Below are 25840 nucleotides of genomic sequence, written 5' to 3'. Positions count from 1 at the left end.
GTTTTTAAAAATGTTTGCACTTTAGATCAGATAATAAAGCTCGATCAAAATCGTATTTGAAAACAAAGCAATATTATGGAAAGCCCAATTTTCCCACAAATGCCTGTAATTTTCACACTAGCATTGCTAACCTAGCCTATTATTTTCTACTTCAGAAACAAATCCTTCATAATCTAGGTGTGCCTCCCTCTTTATATGGTAAGGAAAGGAAAGGAATGGAAAGATCTGGTTTTAAACTGCATATGGACAATCTTTATGTAGCTGGAACTCTTACAGATGATTATGGTGACGACAAAGACTCTGAGAGCCATAGGAGTGTCTTGGTGAGATCATCTAAAGGAGATCTAAAATTTGTTTGTTTGTTCTGTTTAAGGAATGAAGGTGGGAACTGTTTGTTTTTGACAAAATGGTTAAGTTTGGAATATAAAGCATGCGTTTTAACCTTTTTTTAAGGTTAGAATGCTGCTCCCCAAAGTTTGCAGCGCAATGCTACAAGGAAACCAAGTAAAAATGGGTCCTGTGGACGGCATATGTTCCCTTCTATTGCCTACCCCTTGTTTCAATTAAATAAATATGCCTCATTTACTAGGCTATACCAACTTTAACATGCGCTATACAGAACATAAGGGAGAACTAACAACTACTTGAATATTTTTTTAAAAGGAAAAAAATGCTAAAGTGCTAAAAATTGTTTGATTAAGTCAGAATCATATAGATGTATTAATACCATGAATTTCAGTGAGGGGAAAGCTGAATGTACACTTAAATCTTCTACTGATTTCTCCTGGAATTAATCTTGATTGATGGTATCAAGAGCATTCTACCCAATCAAGGAACCACCAAAACCATTTCTACCAGTACTGACAGGGCAAACCACCACCAGTAGTATATAAAAAGAGAGCAAACCCCACCCTCTAACAAGCACTGATGATGGTACCTAGTTTGGTAATGAAATGTCTGCAAGGAAACAATCAATTTCTGAGAGCACCAAGGACCTTAACCTTCCCTAGCATTATTTATCTATTTACATACATAAATACACACATGCATAAGCACACACATGCACACATATAGAGACGTGTATATATACACATAAACTTTCCTCCTAAAAAAGGGAGATATTTTTTATCATTGAGGCTATCATTATCATTTTTTCACATTCTGTCTTTAAAACAGGTTATAAATAATAACCTTTAGAAATCAGACTTTAAGGTAGGGTACTTACAAAGCTCTGCACTGATTTTTAGGAACTTTGATATACTTCATCCCTAAACATCTGCATCAAATCCATGCACTAATTTAGATTAGATTCGAGTAAACCAGAACACAGTAAATTATTACCAAATTTCTGGATCAGATCCCAAATCTGGTTGAATGGTTTTGGTATACAGAGTCCAAAATAACAGGGCATAAATATTTCTCGAAAGGAAAAGGTGAACTTATGCATGAGAATGAAGGTTAAACGGGAATCCCCAACTTCTTAACTACTATTAACATATTAAGCTGTGTAGCACTTGTACTATACTCATTTTGTAAGACATGAATCCCATTAAACTTTATATCTTATTTCAGCTTTCCCTGTTTGTATAGATTAGGCTTTCATCATCAAAAGCAGAACAGGAAAGGAAAATGACCTTTCAAAGCCATTTTTGCAATTTTTTGGTCTGATGTAAGAGTCAGGTTTTCAAAACAATTGTGGCAAAAATGAATATATTTTCTTTTACCTAAGGTGGGTATTTCATCAACCTCATATTCCTTAGTGTTCCTTTTAACATATCTTATCAACCAGTTAAAGATGTGAACGTCACAATGAACTGAAATGTCCACTTCTTCCCAGCGTTGGGCATCCATTGATAGATATTCAGCAAAGTACTTCATTTCAGAAATCAATAGATCACGTGGACAAACAAAATCTTCCTTCAGATTTTTTGCTTCATCACACACATGGATCACCATATTTGGCCTTTATTTAAGAGGGAAAAATCATAGGGAAGGAATATTATTTTCATTATCTGGAATATTTGAATAATTTGTGAAAATTATTGTTGATTTTTAAATTTAGGTACAATTTTACTGTTACGGAAATATATGTTCTTATGTACACATTAATAGTTTGAAATGCTTTCATGAGACAATAACATGAATTTTAATGAATAAAAAAGTTAAGGAACACTGAAGTAGGAAAAGGATAATTGAATGCTAGAATATATTTGGCTAAGTGGATCATGGGCTGGGTGAACATGCATTCAAAGCACATTGTAGCTATGTCTGATAAGAAGCAATAAAAGCTTGCCTTCTGAATTACCCATAATTATGGAGATGGGTAAAATACATCATTATTGAGAAATAGACCAATATAACTTCATTTTATTTCTCCTGTGTAAAATTAAGCAAAGTGAAACATTTATGAACATGCTTAATTTATTTATATTCTGTGTGTCTCAAGATACAATAGCAGATAATACATGCCGACCTGTTATTTGCATTTAAATCTTTTGCCTAAACAGAACTATCAAAATTAAGTTCCATTCATTACTAATAGTTCACTGAACTGTTCTTAAGAACTATCAAGGATCCTGCTATGAGCAAAACGTAAACAGCATTTGGAAAAGTCAGGCAGGATGAACATGCCTGAGTCCCATTGGCTTCAAGGAATGCCAGTTGGCAAGGCCAAGAAGATGATTTCCCCCCCCTGCTTTATGTTACATTTTCCCTCCAGGATGGCCCCAACCCTGCTGACTTTTCATAGATCCTTAAAAATATGGCTCTATGCCCAGGCCAGGACCCCAAGTGTGTGCAGGGACCTGATTCTTGATTAATTTAATAATTATGTTTGATTTATTCTTGGCTGCTATGTATTTTAATTCTTTTATTGTTGTAATTCTTTCTCTTTTCTTTTTTTATTTTATCACCCACAATTACCTGTTGAAAGGGGTGGCCATACAAATTGAATGAATGAATGAATAAATAAATAAATGCCAGGTGTGTAGCCTGGATTTTAATTTTCTCCACTACTGGACATATTTTTATGCTATCTATACATTTCCTTCAAAAACTCAAGACAATATACATTGTTATTTCTTCATCCCAATTTTATTCTCATCGCAACCCAGTAATATTGATTGTGACAAAAATACTGTTTATCTCAAACTCATCCATGGAGCTTTATTGCTGAGTGGGGATTTGAATCTACGTTTCCACAATTCTAATCTAATAGTGTTAACAACTAGCCCAATCTCTATTAGATTCCATTGAAGACTGTTTGACTTCTGAAGACAAAAAGCACAAGAAATTGTTTCTTTTAGTTCTTTATTAATTACAAAAATGTAATAAATAGAATTACACCTACTAGTAGGTAAAGTTATCATGTTTATCTACTCTAATTACAATATGATTTTTAAAGAAATTCCTATATACAGAGGTTTCTTTGTACTGAGGTTTGGAAAGCAGAAGAGAAAGAAGAAAAAAAAGATACTTTTGCATAGGAAAAAAAGATACTCAAAGTTTCATCTTCTTTATGCAAATGAATGAAGAAGATGGCAGACAGTGAATGTTGCTCACACACTGGAACCATCACTCGTAGCAGAAATCATTTGGCTAGCTAGAGGGAAAGTTTCCGAGGCTTCTGTTAGCTGTTTACCTTTTACAATCACAATGATAAGGGTTTTTTTCCCTAGATAATTTGTCATAGAACTTCCAAATACTGCAGACCGTTTTTGAAAATTTCCCCTTAGATAAAATCTGTACCCAAGGAAGGGAAAAATAGGCTTGCTATGAATCTGCTGGCAACTACAGTGCATTGACTCCTTGAGAAAATTGAGTTTTTAAGAGAAAGCTTAGTATACAAACTTTCAAAGATTCACTGAATAAAGATGAAAGAGAAAGCTGGTACAGATACTTTCAAAGTTCACTTGTTGAAAAATGACACATAGGAATTCCATAATCCCATTTGCCAAGATGACCCAGAGAAACAGTATTCCTGTCACCCTGGGCTAAACATTTACTTCCCCAATTCTATTCCCAGGCTGCTATAATCTAATACTGTTTTTACTAAACTATAAAACACATTATAATTATGTGAATATTAAGGGATCTAGAACTAGAATATTTTCAAAAGTGAAATTAATTTGATATGCTATGTTACTATAATATCTGTAATATTTTTAGATTTGAAATGTTCCCCACAGAAACCCCAATTCCTCCCTCAGAAATTCCACAAAATATAGAGAAATATATATAACTATCCAGCAAAAAGACTGTTTAAAATGGAACAGCCATCTTCCTACCCTTCAGTTTCATCAGCATTTTCTCCACCTTTAAGTGCAGGGCATTTCTCACTTTCTGAAGAGCAATTCCTTGAGGAAGCTATACTTGACTTTCCTTAAATACAAGTGGGGAGAAAAAGCATTAGGTCATAAAGTTGAGGTGTGTTACTTCTCATGTGTGGTAAGCAGTGTTCCATAGTCAAAGGATGATGTGATAATTTTTGAATGAATACTTATAATGTATTTGCAGAAGAAAAGTTCTTTAAAAAATCAATACAACCCAAGTAGAAGGGATAGGAGTAAATCTTTTTAATCTCAGAGTTTATTTGCACTTGCAAGAGAGAAGGAAAATTAGCATAACTCTATGTGCCACTATGTAGCACATGTTGTCTACTATGCTTTATGGGAGGGTAAGTGCAAACCTCTTTGTTTCATAGTGCTTACATAAACATACCACTTCTGAACTAGGCATAACATAATAGTTAATGTAATGTGGCAGTTACCTCTGCCCTTATCAAATACTTCCTTCTTTGCCAATGAACAAAGAAGGACAAATGAACTTTTTTTAAAAAAAAAAATCCACTGTCATGTGCCTGCATTTTTCTTATTTAACATAGTGCCTCTAATTCCCAAAAATGATAATACTAAATCTCTGATTATTGACAGGACAGGTAAAATAGGATCGCTGAAGATTCCTAGTAAGTTATGTACAGAATATATCCCTGAAAAGAACAACATCCAATACCAAGAGGGATAACTCTTTATCTATATTATTTGTATCACAGATTTGTCTAGATGTTAATATTCTAAATATTAACCTGTAATCAGGTTTTGGCTGGTAAATTCTAACGTACAGAATCTTTCCTTCTCACTCACTTAAATCTCACTTAAATCAGCAAGTTTCAGGAGGAGATAAATGATTTTACCACATAATTCTTATGTAGAATCTTTCTTTTCTCACACTTTTTACTGTCATCACACACAGTGGTTTATACAACTTGCTCGAGTTTGTCTCCTTCATACTTGCACCAGCTTTCTTTCAATCATGCTGCTTTTTAATTGTGCCTTATTTTTCTAGACCTACGCATATGCTATCTGTGTAAGACTTCATCATGAGATATACTGTATACACCACCATATTCAATGACAGTATTTTTGACATGGTCTCTGAGCACCTTGCATAGTGCTTAGCACCTAGCACTATCTTGAGTAGCAATGGTACCATTCTCAGTTGCCTTTTCTCAGCCATCTCTGAGTACATCTCAAAGCTTGTCTTCAAACTCTAAACATTGTACTACAGGTAGTAGTCATTTAACTACCATTTCTTTAGCAACTGTTTCAAGTTACAATGGTGTCAAAAAAGTGGCTTAGGACTGTTCCTTGCACTTAAACCATTGCAGCATCCCTTTAGTCACATGATCATGAACTGGACACCTGGTAACTAGTTCACATATGCAACAGTTGCAGCATCTTGTAGTAACATGATCCACTGTTTGCAACCTTCCAAGACCGCTTCTGACAAGGAGAGTCAATGGGGAAGCCAGCAAGATATCACCAGTCAGTCTCACGTGATTTCTGAGCAAACAATAAAATTGGGTGTGGTCACATGATGCCTTACATAACGACTGCACTGTTTAATGATTAATTTTCCAGTCCCTATGCAGTCTCAAATTGAGGACTATCTGTATATTATACACCTATATGCCTTTAATTCTTGGTGGGTTCCTTGTATGGTTTATGTGAAACAGCTTTCCTTGGTTTATAGACTATAAATTGATTGGCAACATTCCTGGAAAGCACTATTTTTTAAAAAAACGATAAAGAATTAATTACAGCTTGGTTCATACACAGATTTCATAAAGCAAAATACCTTTAGCATATAATAATGTATATGGTTCTGTCCAATGCATAACAGAAATATGACATACTTTTGAGGACTAATTGCTTTAACTACTTTTAAGAGTAGTTATACAAGAAGTCATTTTTTTTTATTTTAAAGCCACAAAATGTTTAGTAGAAAATGGATATACAGTTTAAAAAAATCAAACATTATTTTTAAAAATCCATTCTAGTTTAATCTGAAAAGTGAGTGGACTATTGACAAAAGCAATCTACAGTATATATCAACAGGAGAAAAATAATACATAATTCTATGAACACAACAGCAGAAGTGATTAAAACCTACCATTTAAAGAAATTGCATCATTTTCATTAGAGGGTTCTTGTAACTCATCCTGAGCATCAAGAAGTGATGATTTAATATAACCAGCTAGTGTTTCTACAGGTTTCAAACCACTAGCCATTAATAGATTGAACTGGTTATCCACTGGAGAACTTCCATTGCTTTTCAGCTCATCAAACCTTTTTGCACACTGTCAAAATATAATAGAGAAAAGTATATTTAGTTACACATCTTGCCTTACCTAGGATTCTGAGAGCTGACCAATAATTAACAACATAAAAGAAATCCCTCTGAACCAGGCTGTTATCCATCCTATTTTTTTCTCACAACCAAATGCTTCTGAAGAAATGGAGAAAAATCCCTTTCCTGTTATTGTTTTGCTCTAACCAGTATTTAGAGCACAGTTGTCCAACCTTTTGACTTGACTTGAGTGAAGAAGAATTGTCTTGGACTGCATATAACATATATAACATAGTTAATGTCTATAAACAACAAGCTTCCTTTTTTAAAAAAATATTTTCTACCATCTGCTGTCCAGGGCTACATGTGGCCCAGGGACCACAGGTTGGACTTGCCCGATTTAGAGAGACTCAACCTAGATATAACAAAATCTTCAAGGAAAAAAAAACAGTTCATAATTTTTTTCAATGAATTTATTCAATCCCATTTTAAATGTATATAAATCAGTGTGATTCATCTTGTGGCAAAGCATTTTATAGGTTAAGTATATAAAATTACTTTTTTTTTTCCTGGTCCAATTCTCCTTTCAATAAACTTTATTAAATAATTTCTGCTCTTAATATTTTGAGAGAGGAAGAAAATTTTTATATATTCAATTATCCTTCTTTTTTAAATTGATTTTTATAAAATAAGTTTTTGGCAAAGTAAAAACAATACAAATTTAAAGAAAAAAGAAAATAAAGTAAAAAAAGTGACTAACATTTTTTAAAAAGAGAAAAAAAAAGATATACCTGCCAACCTTCTTTATTGCATGTATATACACTGTATCCTCTCATTACACTTATTCCATGGCTCCTTTTTTCCCATATTCTACCCTTTTTAATCATCAGTGGAACAACCTGCCTCCAGAAGTGGTGAATGCTCCAACACTGGAAGTTTTTAAGAAGAGACTGGACAGCCATTTGCCTGAAATGGTATAGGGTTTCCTGCCTGAGCAGGGGGTTGGACTAGATGACCTCCAAGGTCCCTTCCAACAACTTCTTCTTCTTCTTCTTCTTCTTCTTCTTCTTCTTCTTCTTCTTCTTCTTCTTCTTCTTCTTCTTCTTCTTCTTCTTCTTCTTCCTTCTTCTTCTTCTTCTATTATTATTATTATTATTATTATTATTATTATTATTATTATTATTATTATTATTATTATTCCCATAAATTATGTACTTCTTCAACTGCCTGTATTTTAAGCTAAAGGCCCAAATATTCGGTTTTTTCCTCCTAAAGATGTTTAAGCCCTCTGATCATTCTATTTTTTCTTCTGAAATTTTTCCTGTTTACAACATGGATAGTTTAGTGTCCTAAGGATCTGTTGTAGGGAATTTACATTTTTATAGTAGCTGTACATTGAATCAAGATCACTGACCTACCCGTTAAAGCCATAAGTTCTTTTTCCTGCGTGGTTGCAGACAGCTTAGGTTCCATCAGTGTACATATTGTGCACCTAGACTGTGAGGTTACCTTAACAATCACTTTATACTTACATGAATTAAATTTGTCGTTTCCTTGGCCATTTGTCCATTTTAAAGACTTCCTTCTGGAGTTCTTCACAATCACTTTTGTTTTTAATCACCCGGAATAGATTGGTTTTGTATCACCTGCAAACTTGATTAGCTTACTATTTTCCCCTAAATTAAGATCATTTATGAATAAATTGAAAAGCTCCCATCACAACAAAGATCCTTAAAGGTCTTTATTTCCTACTTTGCTCTACTACTTTTTTGTTGTTTAGCAAGTTAAAATCCATAACAGGATAGTATCTGATATTTTATTTCTACTAAGTTTACTCAAAAGTATTCCATAATTTTGTCAAAAGCTTCTTGAAAATCAGCTATCAAATACTGACTGGGACATCTCCTTCCACATGACTTTTTGCGTTCTCCAAAATCCCCATTTATATAAAGATAATCCTCAACTTACAACCATTCATTTAGCAACCATTTGAAATTACAACAGCACTGAAAAAAGTGACTTATGATTTTTTTTTTCACATTTATGACTGCTGAAGCCTTCCCATGGCCATGTGATCAATATATGGAGGCTTGGCAATTGGCATGTATTTAGGACAGTCATGTGATCATCATTTGTAATCTTTCCAGCTGGCTTCTGACAAGTAAAGTCAATGGGGGAAGGCAGATTTGCTTAATGATCGCATGTTTCGCTTAACAATTGCAGTGATTTGCTTAACAATTGTGGCAAAAAAGGTCATAAAATGAGGTGCAACTCACTTAGCTGATATTTACAACCAATTCCATAATGGATGCACATAATATCAAAGCATGGTCATTACTTAAGAATAAATCTAGAGTTACCTCCCTTCTGGTCAGTTCTAAGATCGTCTTTTCTAAGGCACAGCCATGTACCTGGCTGTACCTGGAGGTTTTGTTCTAGCTTGAACATGAATGAACCCAGTTTATGTAAATGTAACTGAACTCTCCCATTATCACAACGATTTCCCTTTCATGCCTTCCCAATTAGTATCACAAACTCAGGATATCCCTAGTCTTTTCCTCTGTTCACGGCAACATAGGGCATGTATATTTCAGGTGGGGAAACTGTCCCCCACCAGATGTTGCTGCACTATATCTGTAGCAATTCTGTTCCGCCCTGGTTACTGATTCTGGGAATTGCAGTCAGCAGCATTCAGAAAGTCACAGTTTGCCCATTGTTAATCCGGCTCAATAACCATTTTTGGATCTTATTTGGTGAGCTGAAGAGGAGGTTTGAGTTTGGTATGGTGTTTTTGTTGTTCCAATGGATGGAAAGTCCACAGCTTTCATTACTATTGTCTGGAAGACAGGGGGTGGAACACCCGAGACCTTCAGCTGCCTGGAGTACTTACAGAAAGGTGCTGGAAGAAACATACCTAGGGTGGAGTGAGACCCAACAGTATTGGCAAGATGTGAGAACTATGGAAACAAATGAGGCTGAGGCTACGGCCCTGCAGTAGCCAAAAATGTGACCTATCAACAGTAGTCAGAAATCAGTCTGGGTGTGGTTCTGGACTGCTGAGGTGCTGCAAAGAGCGGCTAGAGCAGACATGTCAAACACAAGGCCCGGGGGCCAGATCCGGCCCGCGAAGTGGTTTCATGCGGCCCGCGAAGCCATCCTGGAAACAGTGAGGGAACGGCCCCCACTGCCTTGGCCCTGGCCCAGAGACCCTCAGATCTGTCCCACTCCTGCCCGGGCCCCCATAGGCACCCTTGATGAGAACGATGTAGAGCTGGCCACGCCCACCCAGTAGGCCATACACACTCTAGCCACGCCCACCCAGTAGGCCACACCCACCCGGCCCCCTGAGGGCAACCACAATGCTGATGCGGCCCTCAATGAAATTGAGTTTGACACCCCTGGGCTAGAGCTTGATTGCTGGATTGGATGGAGTTGGGGCTTTGTCTTTAGGGAGCTGCTGAGTGCCTGAGAGTAAGTACCTCAGGTAGGATTGGAATGCTGCTTTCATGTCCTGGCTTCAGTGAAGGCAGTAAATTGCCCATACAAGAGGTAGGCAAAATGCAGGCCTGATCAGGTTCTTGGAGAAGACGTTTTCAGAAGTGCTGGGGGGAAACACACATTGTGGAAGGAGTTTGGAAGAAAAACTGCAGTGATGGGGGGAAAATGAGGGGATGGACAAGAGGTTTTGCCCATCAGGGGAAAGGCTTTGCTCAATTCTACAAACAGAAATTCTTCTGAGGGAAATGTGTGAGTGGCCTATGTAGCATACAACTGATCTCTCAGTTAGGGCCCCATTCATAAGCCATAATGGAAATTTGAAAAGCTACATTTTTGTATTATAGTTTATTATGACTGAAATTACCATTAGGATGTAGTAATTTGTTAAATCAGGAAAATAATATAAACTGTGATTAAGACAATAATTAGTATACAGAATATGCTAAGACAGCAAAACTAATATTCTAGAACATCACACTTTGCCAACAATTCAAAGTATAAAATCTGAAAATATACATTCAGGGCAAGTTACCACAACAGATAACATGCCATAACATCCTGACAACGTCTCCAAAGGCTTGAACATCCATAAAAGTAGTCCTTGACATATGGTCATAACTGAGTCTACAATTACAATTGTAAGTTGTTGTGGTTATAAGTCAAGGCATCAGGGGATGTGAATTTTATGACATTTGTGTGGTTGTCATTAGGTGAATGCCATGATCATTAAGTAAATCTATTTTCCTCAATGGGTTTTTTTTTGCAGTAAACTGGAAGTGCTGTAAACTAGAAAAAATATCACAAATTATGGTCACATGACACACCCCCTGCAAATATCTGAAAAGGTGAACCAATCGCCAAGTGTCCAAAATGTGATCACATGACTGTGGAACATATGATGGTAATTGTAACTCTGAAAATGGTTGTAAATAGCTCTGGAAAGGTTTGTCATAACTTTGAAAGGTTGGTAACCAATTGGTCATAAGTTAAGGACTACTTGTACATACATAACATTTCCATCGTATCATAATCTAGTCAGACTTTTGAAAAATTTAAAATTAAAAAAAAATCAAAAACAGCAACAAAATTTAACTCCAAAAAACATACAACCCATCTATTATAAGGAAGTTGATACTGTAGAACACGGGTGTCAAACTTGCCGTGTCACATGACGTGTCGCAATGTATCGTGACTTTTTTTGCATTGCCGGAGCTGGGGTGGGCACGGCCTCTGCATGATGCAACTGGCCCATGGGCCAGCAGTTTGATACCACTGCTGTAGAATGATCAGGATGGACAATTACCGGTAGATTGAATTGACACAGCAAATGAATACCTCAAATTTGAATATACAGGCTTTATCTCCAGTATTGGAAGGTACTCGTTGGTCCCTTTATTTCAGTCAAATTAACTGGCAGTGAGATGGTACTTCAATTTAATTAAAAATAATAACTGCAATTGCAATAATCTTATATAGTATTGAGAAGCTTCTGAACGTTATAGTCTACAACATAATGTAAATGATATCAGTACTAAATGGTATCTGGCCCAAATTTTGAAGAATGATTTTAATCTTGTGCTTCTCTTTGTAATTCTAGTTCTGTATATTTTAATAATCAGTCACTCCTCCTTTCTCCTGTTGCATTTTTATTTATTTCCCTACATTTGAGGATTTGGGTTGAGTTATGGAGTGGGCTAATACTGGACATAGTATTAAGCCATGATTTGTTTATTAGACATATTGGTTGAGCTCATCCCAACATTAAACCATAAACTATGTTTTAAAGGTCACAACAGCTAGATGTATGTCAGGTTAAACTACCAATAAACAATACACATTATAGCATAACATGATTTTGAGCTCAACCAAATTATAGGAATAGGATAGGAAGGAAAAATGGGTCCTACTGCAAATTTTTTCCTTAGCACAGTAAAATTGAACAGCAATATCTGATATGAGAAACAGAAAGATAAACCTCTACATATCATTTAGTTTTTTACAGCATTTATGTCCAAGGGAAGGTGGGTCATATATGTGCATACACATATTGATGTGTACGTGTGTATGTATGTGAGTACATCTGCAGTATATAGTACTAAAACTCTCATTTCAAGACATTTAACTAGGTGAAACAGGGCATCATAGGACCACAGTTTTTGAATTAAGCTATCTCAAATTGGCTAGCTCACAGAATGTGTCCAAAATCTAGGACCTATAACTCCAGGGGAATGAAATTTGGGGAAATAATAATAATGATAATAGAGTTGGAAGAGACCTTGGAGGTCTTCTAGTCAACCTCCTGCTCAAGCAGAAAACCTTATACCATTTCAGACAAATGGTCGCCCAGTTTCTTCTTAAAAACTTCCAGTGTTGGAGCATTCAGAATTTCTTGAGGCAGGTTGTTCCACTGATTTAATTGTTCTGTCAGGAAATTTCTCCTTAGTTCTAGGCTGATTCTCTCCTTGACTAGTTTCCATCCATTGCTTCTTGTCCTGCTTTCAGGTGCTTTGGAGAATAGCTTGACTCCCTCTTCTTTGGGGCAACCCCTGAGATATTGGAGCACTGCTATCATCTTACACCTAGTCCTTCTCTTCATTAAACTAGACATACCCAATTCCAACAACCGTTCTTTATATATTTTAGCCTCCAGTCCTCTGATCATCTTTGTTGCTCTTCTCTGTACTCTTTCTAGTCTCTCAACATTTTTTTTACATCATGGTAACCAAAACTGGATGCAGTATTCCAAGTGTGACCTTACCAAGGCATTGTAAAGTGGTATTAGTACTTCATGTGATCTTGATTCTATCCCTCTGTTAATGCAGCCTAGCACTGTGTTGGCTTGTTTGGCAGCTGCAGCACACTGCTGGCTCATATTTAAGTGATTGTGCAGTAGGACTCCAAGATCCTATTGTGTCTGCTTTAGTGCTACTTTAGTGTTGCCGACTGCTGCTATAGTCATGTGATTGTTTTTTTCAACATTCTGTGAAAGTTTCCCAGCCAGTCTCACAATCCTTTGTTCTCTTTTCCCACCCAGCAATACACACATACCTGCCCTGCTGGTGGGGGGAAGGAAGGAAGGAAGGAAGGAAGGAAGGAAGGAAGGAAGGAAGGAAGGAAGGAAGGAAGGAAGGAAGGAAGGAAGGAAGGGATTTCTAATGTTCTCTGCCAGATTCCTACAAGGAAACTCAATGGGGATGTCAGGAGGAAATCAGAAGTTGTTCCTGCTTCCACTGATTTTCCCTACCCTTAATCATTCTGCCCCAGTCTTAGTTTTATATTTATACTGATTTGTACAGGTAGTCCTCAGCTTACAACCACAATGCAGCCCAAAATTTCTGTTGTTAAGTGAGACATTTAAGTGAGTTTTATGACTCATTTTATGACCTTTCTTGCCACAGTTGTTAAGTAAATCATTGCATTTGATAAGTTAGTAACCTGGATGTTAAATAAATCTAGTTTCCCCATTGACTTTGCTTCTCAGGTCACAAAAGATGATCACATGACCTTGGTACACAGCAACAGTCATAAATAAGAACCGGTTGCCAAGCATCTGAATTTTGATCACATGACTATGGGGGGTGCCGCAAAGGTTATAACTGTAAAAAACGGTAATAAGTCACTTTTTTCAGTGCTACTGTAACTTTGAATGGTCACTAAATGAACTATTGTAAGACGAGGACTACCTGTATTTGAATGAAGACACTATTAAGGTGACAAGAGGCTAGTGCACAGAAGTTCAGCTTCACTGTAGTTTTGATTTAATCTTTGTTTCTAATGTAAATCACTGTTTACTTCTATGAGCTGAAAAAGATATGCAATATTAATAAAAATTATATAGCCACCCACTTTACAAAAAGCATCTCTTGATGATATTAAACATACACTGAACTGCAAAAAATAAATATTTTTCCTCTCTTGTCTGAAACTGAAGTTCTAGGAAACCCTACACCATTTCACACAAATGGCTGTCCGGAAGCAGTTGTTAAAATATTGCTTGTATTGGAGAATTTATTTATTTATTTATGTATTTATTTTATTTATTTATTTGATTTATATACCGCCCTTCTCCCGAAGGACTCAGGGCGGTGTACAGGGCAATAAAAATAAGAATACAGGATATAAGATTTAAAGTTAAATGATTGTGCCCAATGTGGTAAGTTAGTTAAAATAATGTTAAAACCCCAAACCCATCAGGTATGTACAAGCACTGAATTTATAACAGACCTGTGACATGCATAGGGACTAGTAAGCAACATTTCCAACTTGAACTTGCTTAAAAATATTTTTTCTGCTAAAGTTAGGAGAAGGAAAAAAAAGCCTACCTCTTTGGATGAATACCCTGGAACCAATCTTGCCACGTTTTCCCAGTTGACAGGCTGAGGAACTCCAAGTAAAGAACAAAGAATCATATCCAAAACCATTTGATTATTGTCGTGTGGGACATTATTATTTTCTATATATCCACGGTTCATTTTGGGGCACTGGAAAAAGACATGAAAATTTAAAAATACTCATACTGTTTAAAGAATTTTGGTTTGCCTAATTATATAGTAGCTGTTATGTAACCTATAAGGAAAGAGAAGCTTTCTTCAGATAAATATGGACCCAAAACTAATTAACTATTTATTGTATTGTTGCCAACACGGGAGCACAGAAATATCAGTGTCCACCTTGGAGTGCTGAGGATTGTTCCATCGTATTATTTTTTCCTATTCTGATCCACCTGCCCCAATCCTGCCACATTGGGCTGGTATGTTCACTAGTACAGGGCAAAGGCTAGAGTATGAACATAAAAAAGTAAAATATATAAAATCTGATATTACTATGGCAGTGGTATATCAAATAACTGAATTATTGTAGAAGTAAGTCAGGTAACATTAGACTTCAAAATAATTTCCCCCAAAAGAATAATTTTTTTAGTTAAAATGATATACATCACTTATCATGTTAAGGAAAAAAAACAGCAATAAATAGATGATTTTGAACAATTCTCTTCTTGCAAGAATTCTTATCTCAAATCTGAATCTCACTACTCAGACAGAATTAACTTGTATTATTCTACTACTTTTAATAATCAAAATAAGTTTCAGTCATAGGACATCACAAAATAACAATCACTCTAAAATAGAAATAAAAAATGTATTGATATGTTTTTTTATTAAAATAAAAGCTATTTTATTTTTAGAGTAGGCTTAACAGCTACTCTTCTGGAATCAAATCTTAAGTCTTAAGACTCAATATTTTCAAAGAGTTTACTACCCAGTCCATGATTTTCAGTAGTACACATTGGAAATCATATGCCATTTCTATATTACTAAAGTAGGTTATCCGTTAGCGTGCAAGTTTAAAAAAAAATTACTCAGAAAGAGAACACTGACAATAAGAGACATGAAACATTAATAAATTCTAAACATTGGAAATGTTTTCTGATAGCATTGGAGAAAAGTCAGCCACATATAGGAAATGACCTAGTATTAATATTTACCTGAAAAAACTGGGGATAAGCAATTGGCAGTCAGTCAAATTTTATTTAAAGACTAGTGCAGAACAAAACAATTAACAAACTGTTTAAACTAAACAAGGAATGTGAAGGAATGAAGTTGGGATTGCTGCCTGCTCTTTTTAGAACTAGTTGCAATCATAGGAACAAGCTTTCCCCCCTTACTTCCTCCATGTATTCAGATATTCATTCATACATTTACTCAAAGGCATAGAAGCCAGTGTTGCAGCTGCCTATAACTGAGCCACACCCTGGCATTTTCAAGGATGTGAAGAAGTACAGAAGCAGCCCATCCACCCTCTCAGAACAGAAACACAAATGCTAAGACTGAGTGTATGTGTGGGGGCATATAGTAGAAAAGGTGATAAGAAAAAGGGGTCTGAAGATGGACAGCTATTATGAGCAAGCAAGAGGACTATCATTCAGTTACCACGATCACAATCAACCATCACACATCCAGATGAGAGTCCGGCTGGAACTAAAGAATTTGCCTGGAACTTGGCAGTAACTAGAAAAGGAGCAACCACACTGAAAGAACACTTCATCCCAATGATTGCACAAGCTTTTGATAAAAGACATAGGTTATATATCACTTTAAAGACTATGAGTCTTTATGAAACAAGCATTTAAAGAATATTATAATAATATTAAAGGTAAAGGTTCCCCCGCACATGTGTGCTAGTCATTTCCGACTCTAGGGGCCGGTGCTCATCTCCGTTTCAAAGCCAAAGAGCCAGCGCTTGTCCGAGGACATCTCCGTGGTCATGTGGCTGGCATGACTAGACGCCAAATGTGCACAGAACACTGTTACCTTCCCACCGTAGTGGTCCCTATTTTTCTACTTGCATTTTTACGTGCTTTCGAACTGCTAGGTTGGCAGAAGCTGGGACGAGTAACAGGCGCTCACTCTGTTACGTGACACTCGGGATTCAACCCGCCAAACTGCCGACCATCTGATCGACAAGCTCAGCGTCCTAACTCACTGAGCCACCACGTCCCTATAATAATATTAAAGGACTGTTAAAGGCATCTTTAAGGACAAATCACCTTGCAAATCACCTAGAAAGGTGGAGTTGACTCAGAGCAATAGTCTATTTTTGGGAAAGGCAACTGTAAGATTTGCTACACTATGGTGTATCCTTGGAGAGCAGAGAACCCTTACAAAGGGGTCCAAAAATAAAAAAGCTAATAGCATAGAATATTGTCATTATTGCCAAAATAAACATCTCTAGTACAAACTGCCCACCCAGAATATTATATATCTAAAACTAAGAAACTAAAAAACTTGAGATCATCTGCCACATAATTAATTAGAGAACAGGTTTTCTATGTGCATTTTAAGGGCAGGAATTGCTCTCAATCTAATTTTTGTCCTGTACTTTTATGAAGAAATACAGTCTCTGTCAAACAATTTAAGCTTTATTTGAACATGGAAATGATGAAAAATTAAACTTTATAGTCCTGTAATTTTTTTAGTTAGGTTAGTGGTGCTAAATGGAATTGCAGAAAGCACTATATAAGTGAAACAAATGGGCTTTCCCAGAACAAAAGCTGAAAAAAATGAAGTATCCCGCATTCTACATCACCATTTAATTTACTTGGATTACCTTTAGTTCTTATAAACTGCAGTGACTATTTAGCTGGAAGAAGCATCTTTCTAATGTCTAGAATGCCTTTAAGGTCTAATCCTTCATTTATTTCCTGCCAGCCCTAATCCCCAATTGCATAAACAGATGCAGAAAATGAAATATCAGGAAGGGAGAAGGACACAGATAGTATCAATTACCTGAAGTACGCTTCCAAAGGGTGTTCCTTGAAAACCAATAGGTAAAATTCCTGTAAGTTAAGAAATAGAGAAAACAAACCTAAACAGCAATATTACATAAGAGAGAAGTAAATTATAACTTGAGCGGAGGTCGAACCTCAGTATCAACTTGATCAAACATTTTCAGAAAGCAAGCCACACTGTTTAATTCTAAGTTTAGAGAATACAGCATCCTAAACTGAACTTGATCGATCCTTGCTATAACAGCCGGCATATTTTTTCATTCTCTGAGCTTTCATCTCTTCATCCTCCCCACTCCCTTTTGTGCAGGAAAGCCTGAATCACTCCAACCCTCTGAGCAGCAGCTATCACTTCATCCACACAAAGTGGAGAGAATGTTCTAATCTATACACTTCTCAGGATATCAAGCACGCAAGCACAAATATGCCACCCTCTCTCCTCAAATCCTGAGACTTCTCCCAGGATTGTAAATAATAAGAAAAAACAAAACTAGTACGAATGGTAATATGGTAAGAGCTTTAGATTCAATCCCAAAATACCTTGAGCAGTCTTAAAACACTGGCACTGACATTACCATCAGTCAATTGCAAAGGGCAAGCTGTACTTGTGATGGTACATCTAACACTATCAAACAACATCTATCGATCCCAGAATAAAAATGCCAAGTCAAGTCCTGTCTAAACATCTGAGTGACTATGTGTCCAACTGTAATATATACATACAGTATATATTTAAAAATCCCTATATGAATTCATTGACTGAATTTTAACAATAGCTTCATAACATTCCTACCTCTTTAGGAATTTTACTATTAAAAAAAACATTGGAAATCAAGAGACTTACAGTATTTTTTTTAAAAAATGAACCTTTTTAGATACACCACTATCGAAGATATCATGCAATCAGATACATCATGAATTAGGGAAACTGCTGCTCCATCTGAGTCACTTATACTAAACTGGGAGGCATTGGAATTCTGCCATTTTTATAGCTCCTACTAACTCACTCACCCACCCACCCGTGCACTCGCCCATCCACCTGCTCTCCCAGCCTCCTTAGCCTTTGACAGACCACTCGGTCTCTTAATACCGCCCTTACCGCCCTTTTCTGATTAAACAGAGAGAGAGAGAGAGAGAGAGAGAGAGAGAGAGAGAGAGAGAGAGAGAGAGAGAGAGAGAGAGAGATACTGGGGAAGAGAAATATTCAGTCAGGGGAAGAGAAATATTCAGTCATTCATACCCTAACTAGCCAATCCATGCGCCTCCCCTCGCTATATCTCGCCTTCCCGGGATCCCAACGAGCCTATAGCAAATCAGGAAGGCTAGCGCACGCGCGCCTCCTCCTTTTCGTTTTTTGTCGCAGTGCAGCGGCCTCGTCTGCTGGGAGCCTTTTCTCCCACTCTTTCTTCCGCCCTGCCCTTTCGCGTCTGGTCACCTAGCAACAAGTGACAGCGCCCTGTAATTGCAGCTCAGATCAGTTTTTCAGTCCGGGCTCACACCTGGTTGAAAGGAAAATGGAATAGTGGAATAGGGAGGAGTGATGGGGAGGGGTTGATTGCAAAGGAGAAGAGCAGTTTAGAAAAGGGCGTAGAACAGGGGTCTTCAAACTTGGCCCTTTTATGACTTGTGGACTTCAACTCCCAGAATTCCTCAGCCAGCCATGCTGGCTGAGGAATTCTGGGAGTTGAAGTCCACAAGTCATAAAAGGGCCAAGTTTGAAGACCCCTGGCGTAGAACATAGAGGTAGACCGCCACGCACCTCATGCGAACTTTGTTCCGGTAATGTAACTCAGGCTAACCTTTATTAAACGTGTTATCAAGATGCAAGATGAATGGACATGGCCTTGCAGCTAGAAGTTAATCAATCTTACCTCTATCTTTTTTTAATGTGTAGTTAAAATTTTACCTTGCAAGTCAATGTTTATTTTCTTTAGTCAGAAATCTTATCAAGCTGGCTATGTGGTAGCTAAGAGCAAACACAGGCCTGAAAGCATATAATCATAATTATAAAATATACTAGCCCTATTTTACTTTTATATCACCCAGACTCCCTTTCAAATTTCTCTTGACTGAAAATTTTCCACCTGACCAAACTCGCTTTAGGCCTGCCCTTCTATGACAAGTTTGGGATTATGATTATTATAAACACTAGTAGGAGATTTGCCAAAATTCATCTAGATTAATTTGGCTTGAGTGAGGCATACTTCTGATTATGAAACTTTTGAAGGGAAATGCACTCTGTATATGTTCAAATACATATGTTCCTCAACATGACCACAATTGAGCCCAAATTTTATGTTAAGTGAATTCTGCCCCATTTTATGACCTTTCTTGCCACAGTTGTTAAGTGAATGACTGCAGTTGATAAGTGAATCTGATTTCCCTATTGACTTTGCATGTGAGAATGTTGCAAAGAGCTATCACAAGACTTTGGAACACAGCAATTGTCATAAATAGGAACCAATTGCCAAAGCATCTGAATTTTGATTACATGATCATGGGGATGCTGCAAAGGTGGTAACTGTGAAAAACGGTCATAAGTCACATAAGCCATTGTAACTTTGAACAGTACTAAACAAACTGTTATAAATTGAGGACTACCTCAACTGTATATCTGATAGTTTAATGAAGAGAAGGACGAGGGTGCACATGATAGCAGTGTTCCAGTATCTCAGGGGTTGCCACAAAGAAGAGGGAGTCAAGCTATTCTCCAAAGCACCTGAAGGCAAGACAAGAAGCAATGGATGGAAACTAACCAAAGAAAGAAGCAACCTAGAAGTAAGGAGAAACTTCCTGACAGAACAATTAATCAGCGGAACAACCTGCCTCCAGAAGCTGTGAATGCTCCAACACTGGAAGTCTTTAAAAAGAGATTGGACAGCCATTTATCTGAAATGGTATAAGGTTTCCTGCCTGAGCAGGGGGCTGGACTAGATGACCTCCAGATCCCTTCCAACTTTAGTTTTATTTTTTAATTATTATTATTATTATTATTATTATTATTATTATTATTATTATTATTATTATTATTATTATTATTTTCTTATTCCAAGTAGCAAAATGGGATGATGAGCGGGGGATGCACCAATTAAGTTCCAGATGAGTGGACAGTACTACTGTCAATAAGGTAGATGATCCTCTCTCAAAAGTGGAGAGCAGATCTTCATCTCCCATCAAAATTATTGTTTGTGCAGGGCAATCTATTTGCAATTTCCTCATTTTACTACCATAACTACTAAGAAATAAACCCTTTTCTTATCCGTATAGCTTCATGCTCTGCTTTGGGATCACTTTAGAATGTCATGAAGTAGCTGGGAATTTATCACAAACAGTTATAGTGGACCTTTATATTAAATTAAGACTCACAATTTTTGAATATGAAATGATATACACAAAATTAAAAACTGGGAGAAAATTCAAGCAGCCCATTAATATTCCTGAACTGTTTTTCCAACAATTTCCCTGGAGCAGTTTTTGTGGTTGTCAAGCTGAGGAATCCAGCTTACAAATGTTAGTCAAGTAATGGAAATCAGTTCCAGTCAACTGGAAATGAATCCATGATAAAAAGGAAATTGTGAGGAATAAGTGCTGACCTGTCATTTTCTCAAAATGAAATTCATCTCATTTCAGCAAGAATAAAACACAGAATAAAACTATTGGAACATTTTAACTTTGGCATTAACTGGGAGACAATCTTACCTGATATAATTATATCTGAAAGGTTTTATACACAAAAACCAGATTGTCCAAGCAAAACTGTTTTAAGCAGTATTGGCCTGAAGGGTTTCGTGACTGTGGTCTAGTTAACTGATTTCCTGACATTTCACTGGCAACTGTGACACCTTCAGATAGCAGATCACCTTGTCTGAAGGTTGGCATTAAACCCCGAAGCCCAATTTTGCCCAACAGATACTGTCAGTGAAAGCCTACACCAGTATATAGAACTGTGTTTATTTACAGTGAGAGGCCCAAGAAACAAATACATGCACAAATAATATCCTATATCAGTTCATTTTAAATAAGAAATCAGTTTCCAAAGTTGTCAAGCTATCTTTATTGAGAAATAATATCTTCACATGAATATACAACTGCATTAGTAAATCTGCCCTGAAATAAAACAAACTGCAATGGTAGCTAAGGGGGGGTGGGGTGGAAAGTCTTGCTTATGTATGTTTGTAAGCCTTTTACAAAGAGTAATATCCATATTGTATACAGTATTTATATATTAGATATGTGATATTTATTTCAGTTGCACACAAAATCCTTTCTCAAATCAAATGTTTTGCCACTATCAGCATGAATTTAAATTTTACTAAATGTTAGGTTGTTACCATTTTTTAACTTTTCATTATTAAAAAAAGATCAGTAAGCTTAGTTAGCTAGTACTGTTCAGAAAAAACCCTTTTTGCACATTACGTTTTTAAATACCACACAAAAATGAAGTGCAAGCTGAAATGTAAATTTTGTTTTAACAAATAAAAGTTTTATAGCATTGTTCATTTGGACAAATAGGGGTGTGCTTAAAACTAAAAAAAGTTTTCAAACTTAAGACAAAGCAGCATTATTTCTAATAAGTTGGCTAACTACCAATTGGACACTGCCTACAATGTTCTGAGCGTTTTGTGTTCATAAGGAACAAAATTCAGAATGCTTTGAGTGTTCCACAATAGGAAGAAAGAGGAATTTACAACAAGCATATTGCTCTCTTTTTAATTCAAGGACCAGAAATTGTGACATTGGTAGGCTACACAGTTTTATCTTCAGATTCAGCTATCCAAAATGCTTCTTTTTGCAGATATAAGTAAGCTCCAATATAGGCAAGTCAGTTGTGGAGATCTAGTAGTAGCGGCAGCTATTTCTGAATATATGCTTAAATAACTACTGGTTTGTCTTTATTGGAATGGCAAAGGAGCATATATATTCTAGAGCATATTGTTTAAATGTACCTGTTCTTCTCTGTCTTGAGGTATAATTTTAGAGTTAGACTATTTGGTTTTTGTAATATGTATATTTAGCAAGATAACCACATTTTTTATTGTATAACTTTATATATTTATTGTTTTCTTTTCATTTCTATAGCCGCCCATCTCAGCAAATGACTCTGGGTGGCTCCCAGTTCAAAGCACATATTACAATTAAAATTAAAAAAAAAACATTTTAAAACAATAAAAGCATTAAAACAGTAAAAAACATTAAAATCCTTAATCTGAAGTATGTATAAAAGCAAGATATCTGGCCCATCAACTATATAGCCAGCATGTAGCGCCCCAGGCTCAGGCGCATAGCCAGATTTTTAGAGCTTTATGAAAGGCTAACAGGGTTGAGGCCACTCTAATCTCCAAAGCAAGGATGTTCCACAGAGCAGGGGTGACTATAGAAAAAGCTCGTGTTCTAGTCCCTGGCAACCAACATTCTTTGGCTGATGGGATCTGCAGCATGCTCATTCTATTTGACCTGTTTGAATGAGTACAGACTCTGGAAAAAAGGCGGTCCCTCAAGATGTGAAATGAAATCTTTATATAATGAACTGTCTTTCCTTAAGTTTAATAATAATATTTATAGCAAATTATTAAAATGTAGTTAATATATATAGTGATACCTCAGTGCTCATCATTAATTGGTTCCGGGAGACGTGATATCAATTCATGCCAATTAATTGCCAATTAATATGAAAAACAATGAGTACCAAACAAATTTTTCACATAAGGAAAGGCAGCCAACACCAAAAAGTTCTAGCTTGGGTGTTGAGTACCAAACAATGATTACTGAGACAACATTTTTGCATCAAAATGCACTGAGTACAAAATTCGATGAGTTTCAAAGCAGTTTGAGTACCAAAGCACCATTGTACTGTGTACATTAACATATGTATATTATAAAAAGAGCTATGTTCCAGCTTTCTAACACTCTTCTTGCTTCTATGAATGAATAAAGCTATATTCATTATATAAATGAAGATGTTAGACAGAAGACAGGAATGCATTCTTAAGTAGGGAGGCAACAAAGAAAGCCTGACCCTGGTTGCTGCTAGGCAAGCTCATGTCATTCATAGGCAAACTGTTCAGGTGGTCTAAGTAAACTTGCAGGTTCATGTAGAAAGAAACTTCTCAAAACAGTCTGGACTGGACATTGCAATGTATCTTTGGCAGGAACCTCCATACAATTTCTATATTAGTGTGAACAACCAGTTATCTTGAAAATAAATGTGCTAATGATATAAAAAAGCAGTAACCATTTATGGCTTAATAATATGTTTTTATGCAAAATGTTATGGTATGTCTGATTTATAGTAGAATGACTAATCCTAAAACCAAACTATTCATTGTTAAAATATTTTCATTTTCAAAAGGAAATTATTTTGGTATAAATCAATGAAATCAAAGTGAAGTGGTTATGGTTCTGAACTAGAAGCAGGAAGAATAATTTTAAATCCCCATCTGTTTTCCCAAAGTTGCCTCTCACTGTACTGCATAGATATATAAATTTGTGCAGTAAAACAGCAGTCTTATATAGACATATATGGAAGTTCCACTGAAGTAGACAAACATAAGAAACAACAGAATGATATCTGCTTGACAAACCATACATATCTGTGCTTCAAAAATCTATATAGCAGCAAAAAGATACACAAAGCTCTGTACTTGTGGTCATCAGTTTTTTGCAGCCCATACAGTATACGCTACACTAGTATCAACAGAGAGAAGAAAGTGCAGGATGGTTTCAGAAATAATTGGTGTGTTTAGAATCTGACAGTGCCCTGTCCAGATTTGAGCACTGTACGTAATTTATGCACTCCTTTCCCACTTTTAAAGATTATGGAAGAGCCCAAAAGAGCTTTTGCTTATATCAGTTGTATTTATCAATATTTACCACATTAAATATTAAAACTGACCTGTTCGCTGCTACTTTTCACAATTGTTTGATTTTAATACTGTATTATTTTTCAAAATACTGTAGGCTGGCAAATAGTTTGGATTTTGCAAGCATCTGATAGGGTCTTGAGATCCTAGACCCTCGTCTAATAAATTCCTGGAAGGCAAATTCTAAAAAATTAGGTAAACTGAACTAACATTTTTAAAATGCTGGGAACAAAGAATAAAAGACCCATTACAGTATCTTTCCCCACAAAAATGTCACTTGTACTGACTTTATATGTCATTCCATTGGAAGCAACTTTGAATGGCTTACCTTCCAAAATACAGTAATTGGATTAAAAAAATAATTAACAATATAGGCCTGAGGAAATGTCAAAACAACCATCAATGATACTCCAAAATGGACCAGAATTTAAATCATTCCCCAAGCTCATCTAGTAAAGCCAGGTCTTACTGTTCTTCTAAATTCTTAGCAAGATTAGGGCTACTTTAATCTCTGGGATCATGCTATTTCAAAGGAGGAGAGGAACAATTGAGAAGGTCTGCCACTATGGACCTAATGGTGGCGCTATGTAGAAGCCAGGATCTTATCTTATATTTTTTATATAGTATATAGCTTTGTTCCAATGCCACCATACATTTAAGTTTTATTAAATTTTTATACCGCCCTTCTCCCGAAGGACTCAGGGCGGTGAACAGGGCATATAATAAAAATACAAAAGTACAAAAGTTAAAAAAGAATTAAATTAATGCCCAAAATAAAACAATAAGAATATACAAATAATTAAAACCCTAAATTGACTCCCCATCAGGCCAGGCCAGCTTGTTCGAATAAGTGGGTCTTTAACCCGCGCCGGAAGGAGCGGAGATCCGGTGCCATCCGGAGCTCAACCGGCAGTTGATTCCACAGAGCCGGGGCGCCCACAGAGAAGGCCCTCCCCCTGGGGGCCACCAGCCGGCATTCTCTGACCGGAGGCACCCTGAGGAGACCCTCTCTGTGGGAACGCACAGGGCGGAGGGGAGTTGACACCGGCAGCAGGTGGTCCCCGAGGTATTCCGGACCCATGCCATGTAAGGACTTAAAAACCATCACTAAGACCTTGAACCTCACCCGGAAGACAACTGGTAACCAATGCAGCTCGCGGAGCAAAGGTGTAACATGGGAGTACCGGGAAACTCCCATGACAACTCTCGCGGCCGCATTCTGTACTATATATATAAGTGACTATATATCATTTTGTTCAACATCACCATCTCAAGAATTAATATGTGTACATGCATACACACACTCTTAAGGGATAAATACATTGTGGGAGAATGCATTAGAATGTGTAATGTGCTTTATTTTACCTAAATCAGAAGATACAAATGTATATTTATGAGAATCTCTGGGATCATGTTATTTCAAAGGAGGAGAGGAACAATTGAGAAGGTCTGCCACTATGGACCTAATGGTGGCGCTATGTAGAAGCCAGGATCTTATCATTTTATTTTTTTTAATATAGTATATAGCTTTGTTCCAATGCCATACATTTAACAGTGACTATATATCATT

The 25840-nt window shown here is 36.5% G+C and overlaps 1 protein-coding gene across 1 annotated transcript in view; it reads right to left on the bottom strand.

Annotated features, from left to right (window-relative positions):
• Window positions 1–14597, bottom strand: part of SANBR (SANT and BTB domain regulator of CSR) — a gene marked incomplete at both ends in the record, with an annotated part of 43321 nt that extends 28724 nt beyond the window's left edge. The window contains 4 exons of the mRNA XM_083348431.1: window positions 1725–1963; window positions 4287–4380; window positions 6451–6637; window positions 14448–14597. Coding sequence (XP_083204557.1) covers window positions 1725–1963; window positions 4287–4380; window positions 6451–6637; window positions 14448–14597 — 670 coding nt within the window. The remainder of the gene's footprint in view (window positions 1–1724; window positions 1964–4286; window positions 4381–6450; window positions 6638–14447) is intronic.
• Between the last annotated feature and the right edge of the window lie 11243 nt (window positions 14598–25840).

This window comes from Vipera ursinii (assembly GCF_947247035.1).
Source record: "Vipera ursinii genome assembly, chromosome: 1".
Classification (NCBI taxonomy): domain Eukaryota; kingdom Metazoa; phylum Chordata; class Lepidosauria; order Squamata; family Viperidae; genus Vipera; species Vipera ursinii.
The sequence above is the reverse complement of the archived record's forward strand: the minus strand, read 5'-3'. Positions and strand labels throughout refer to the sequence as shown.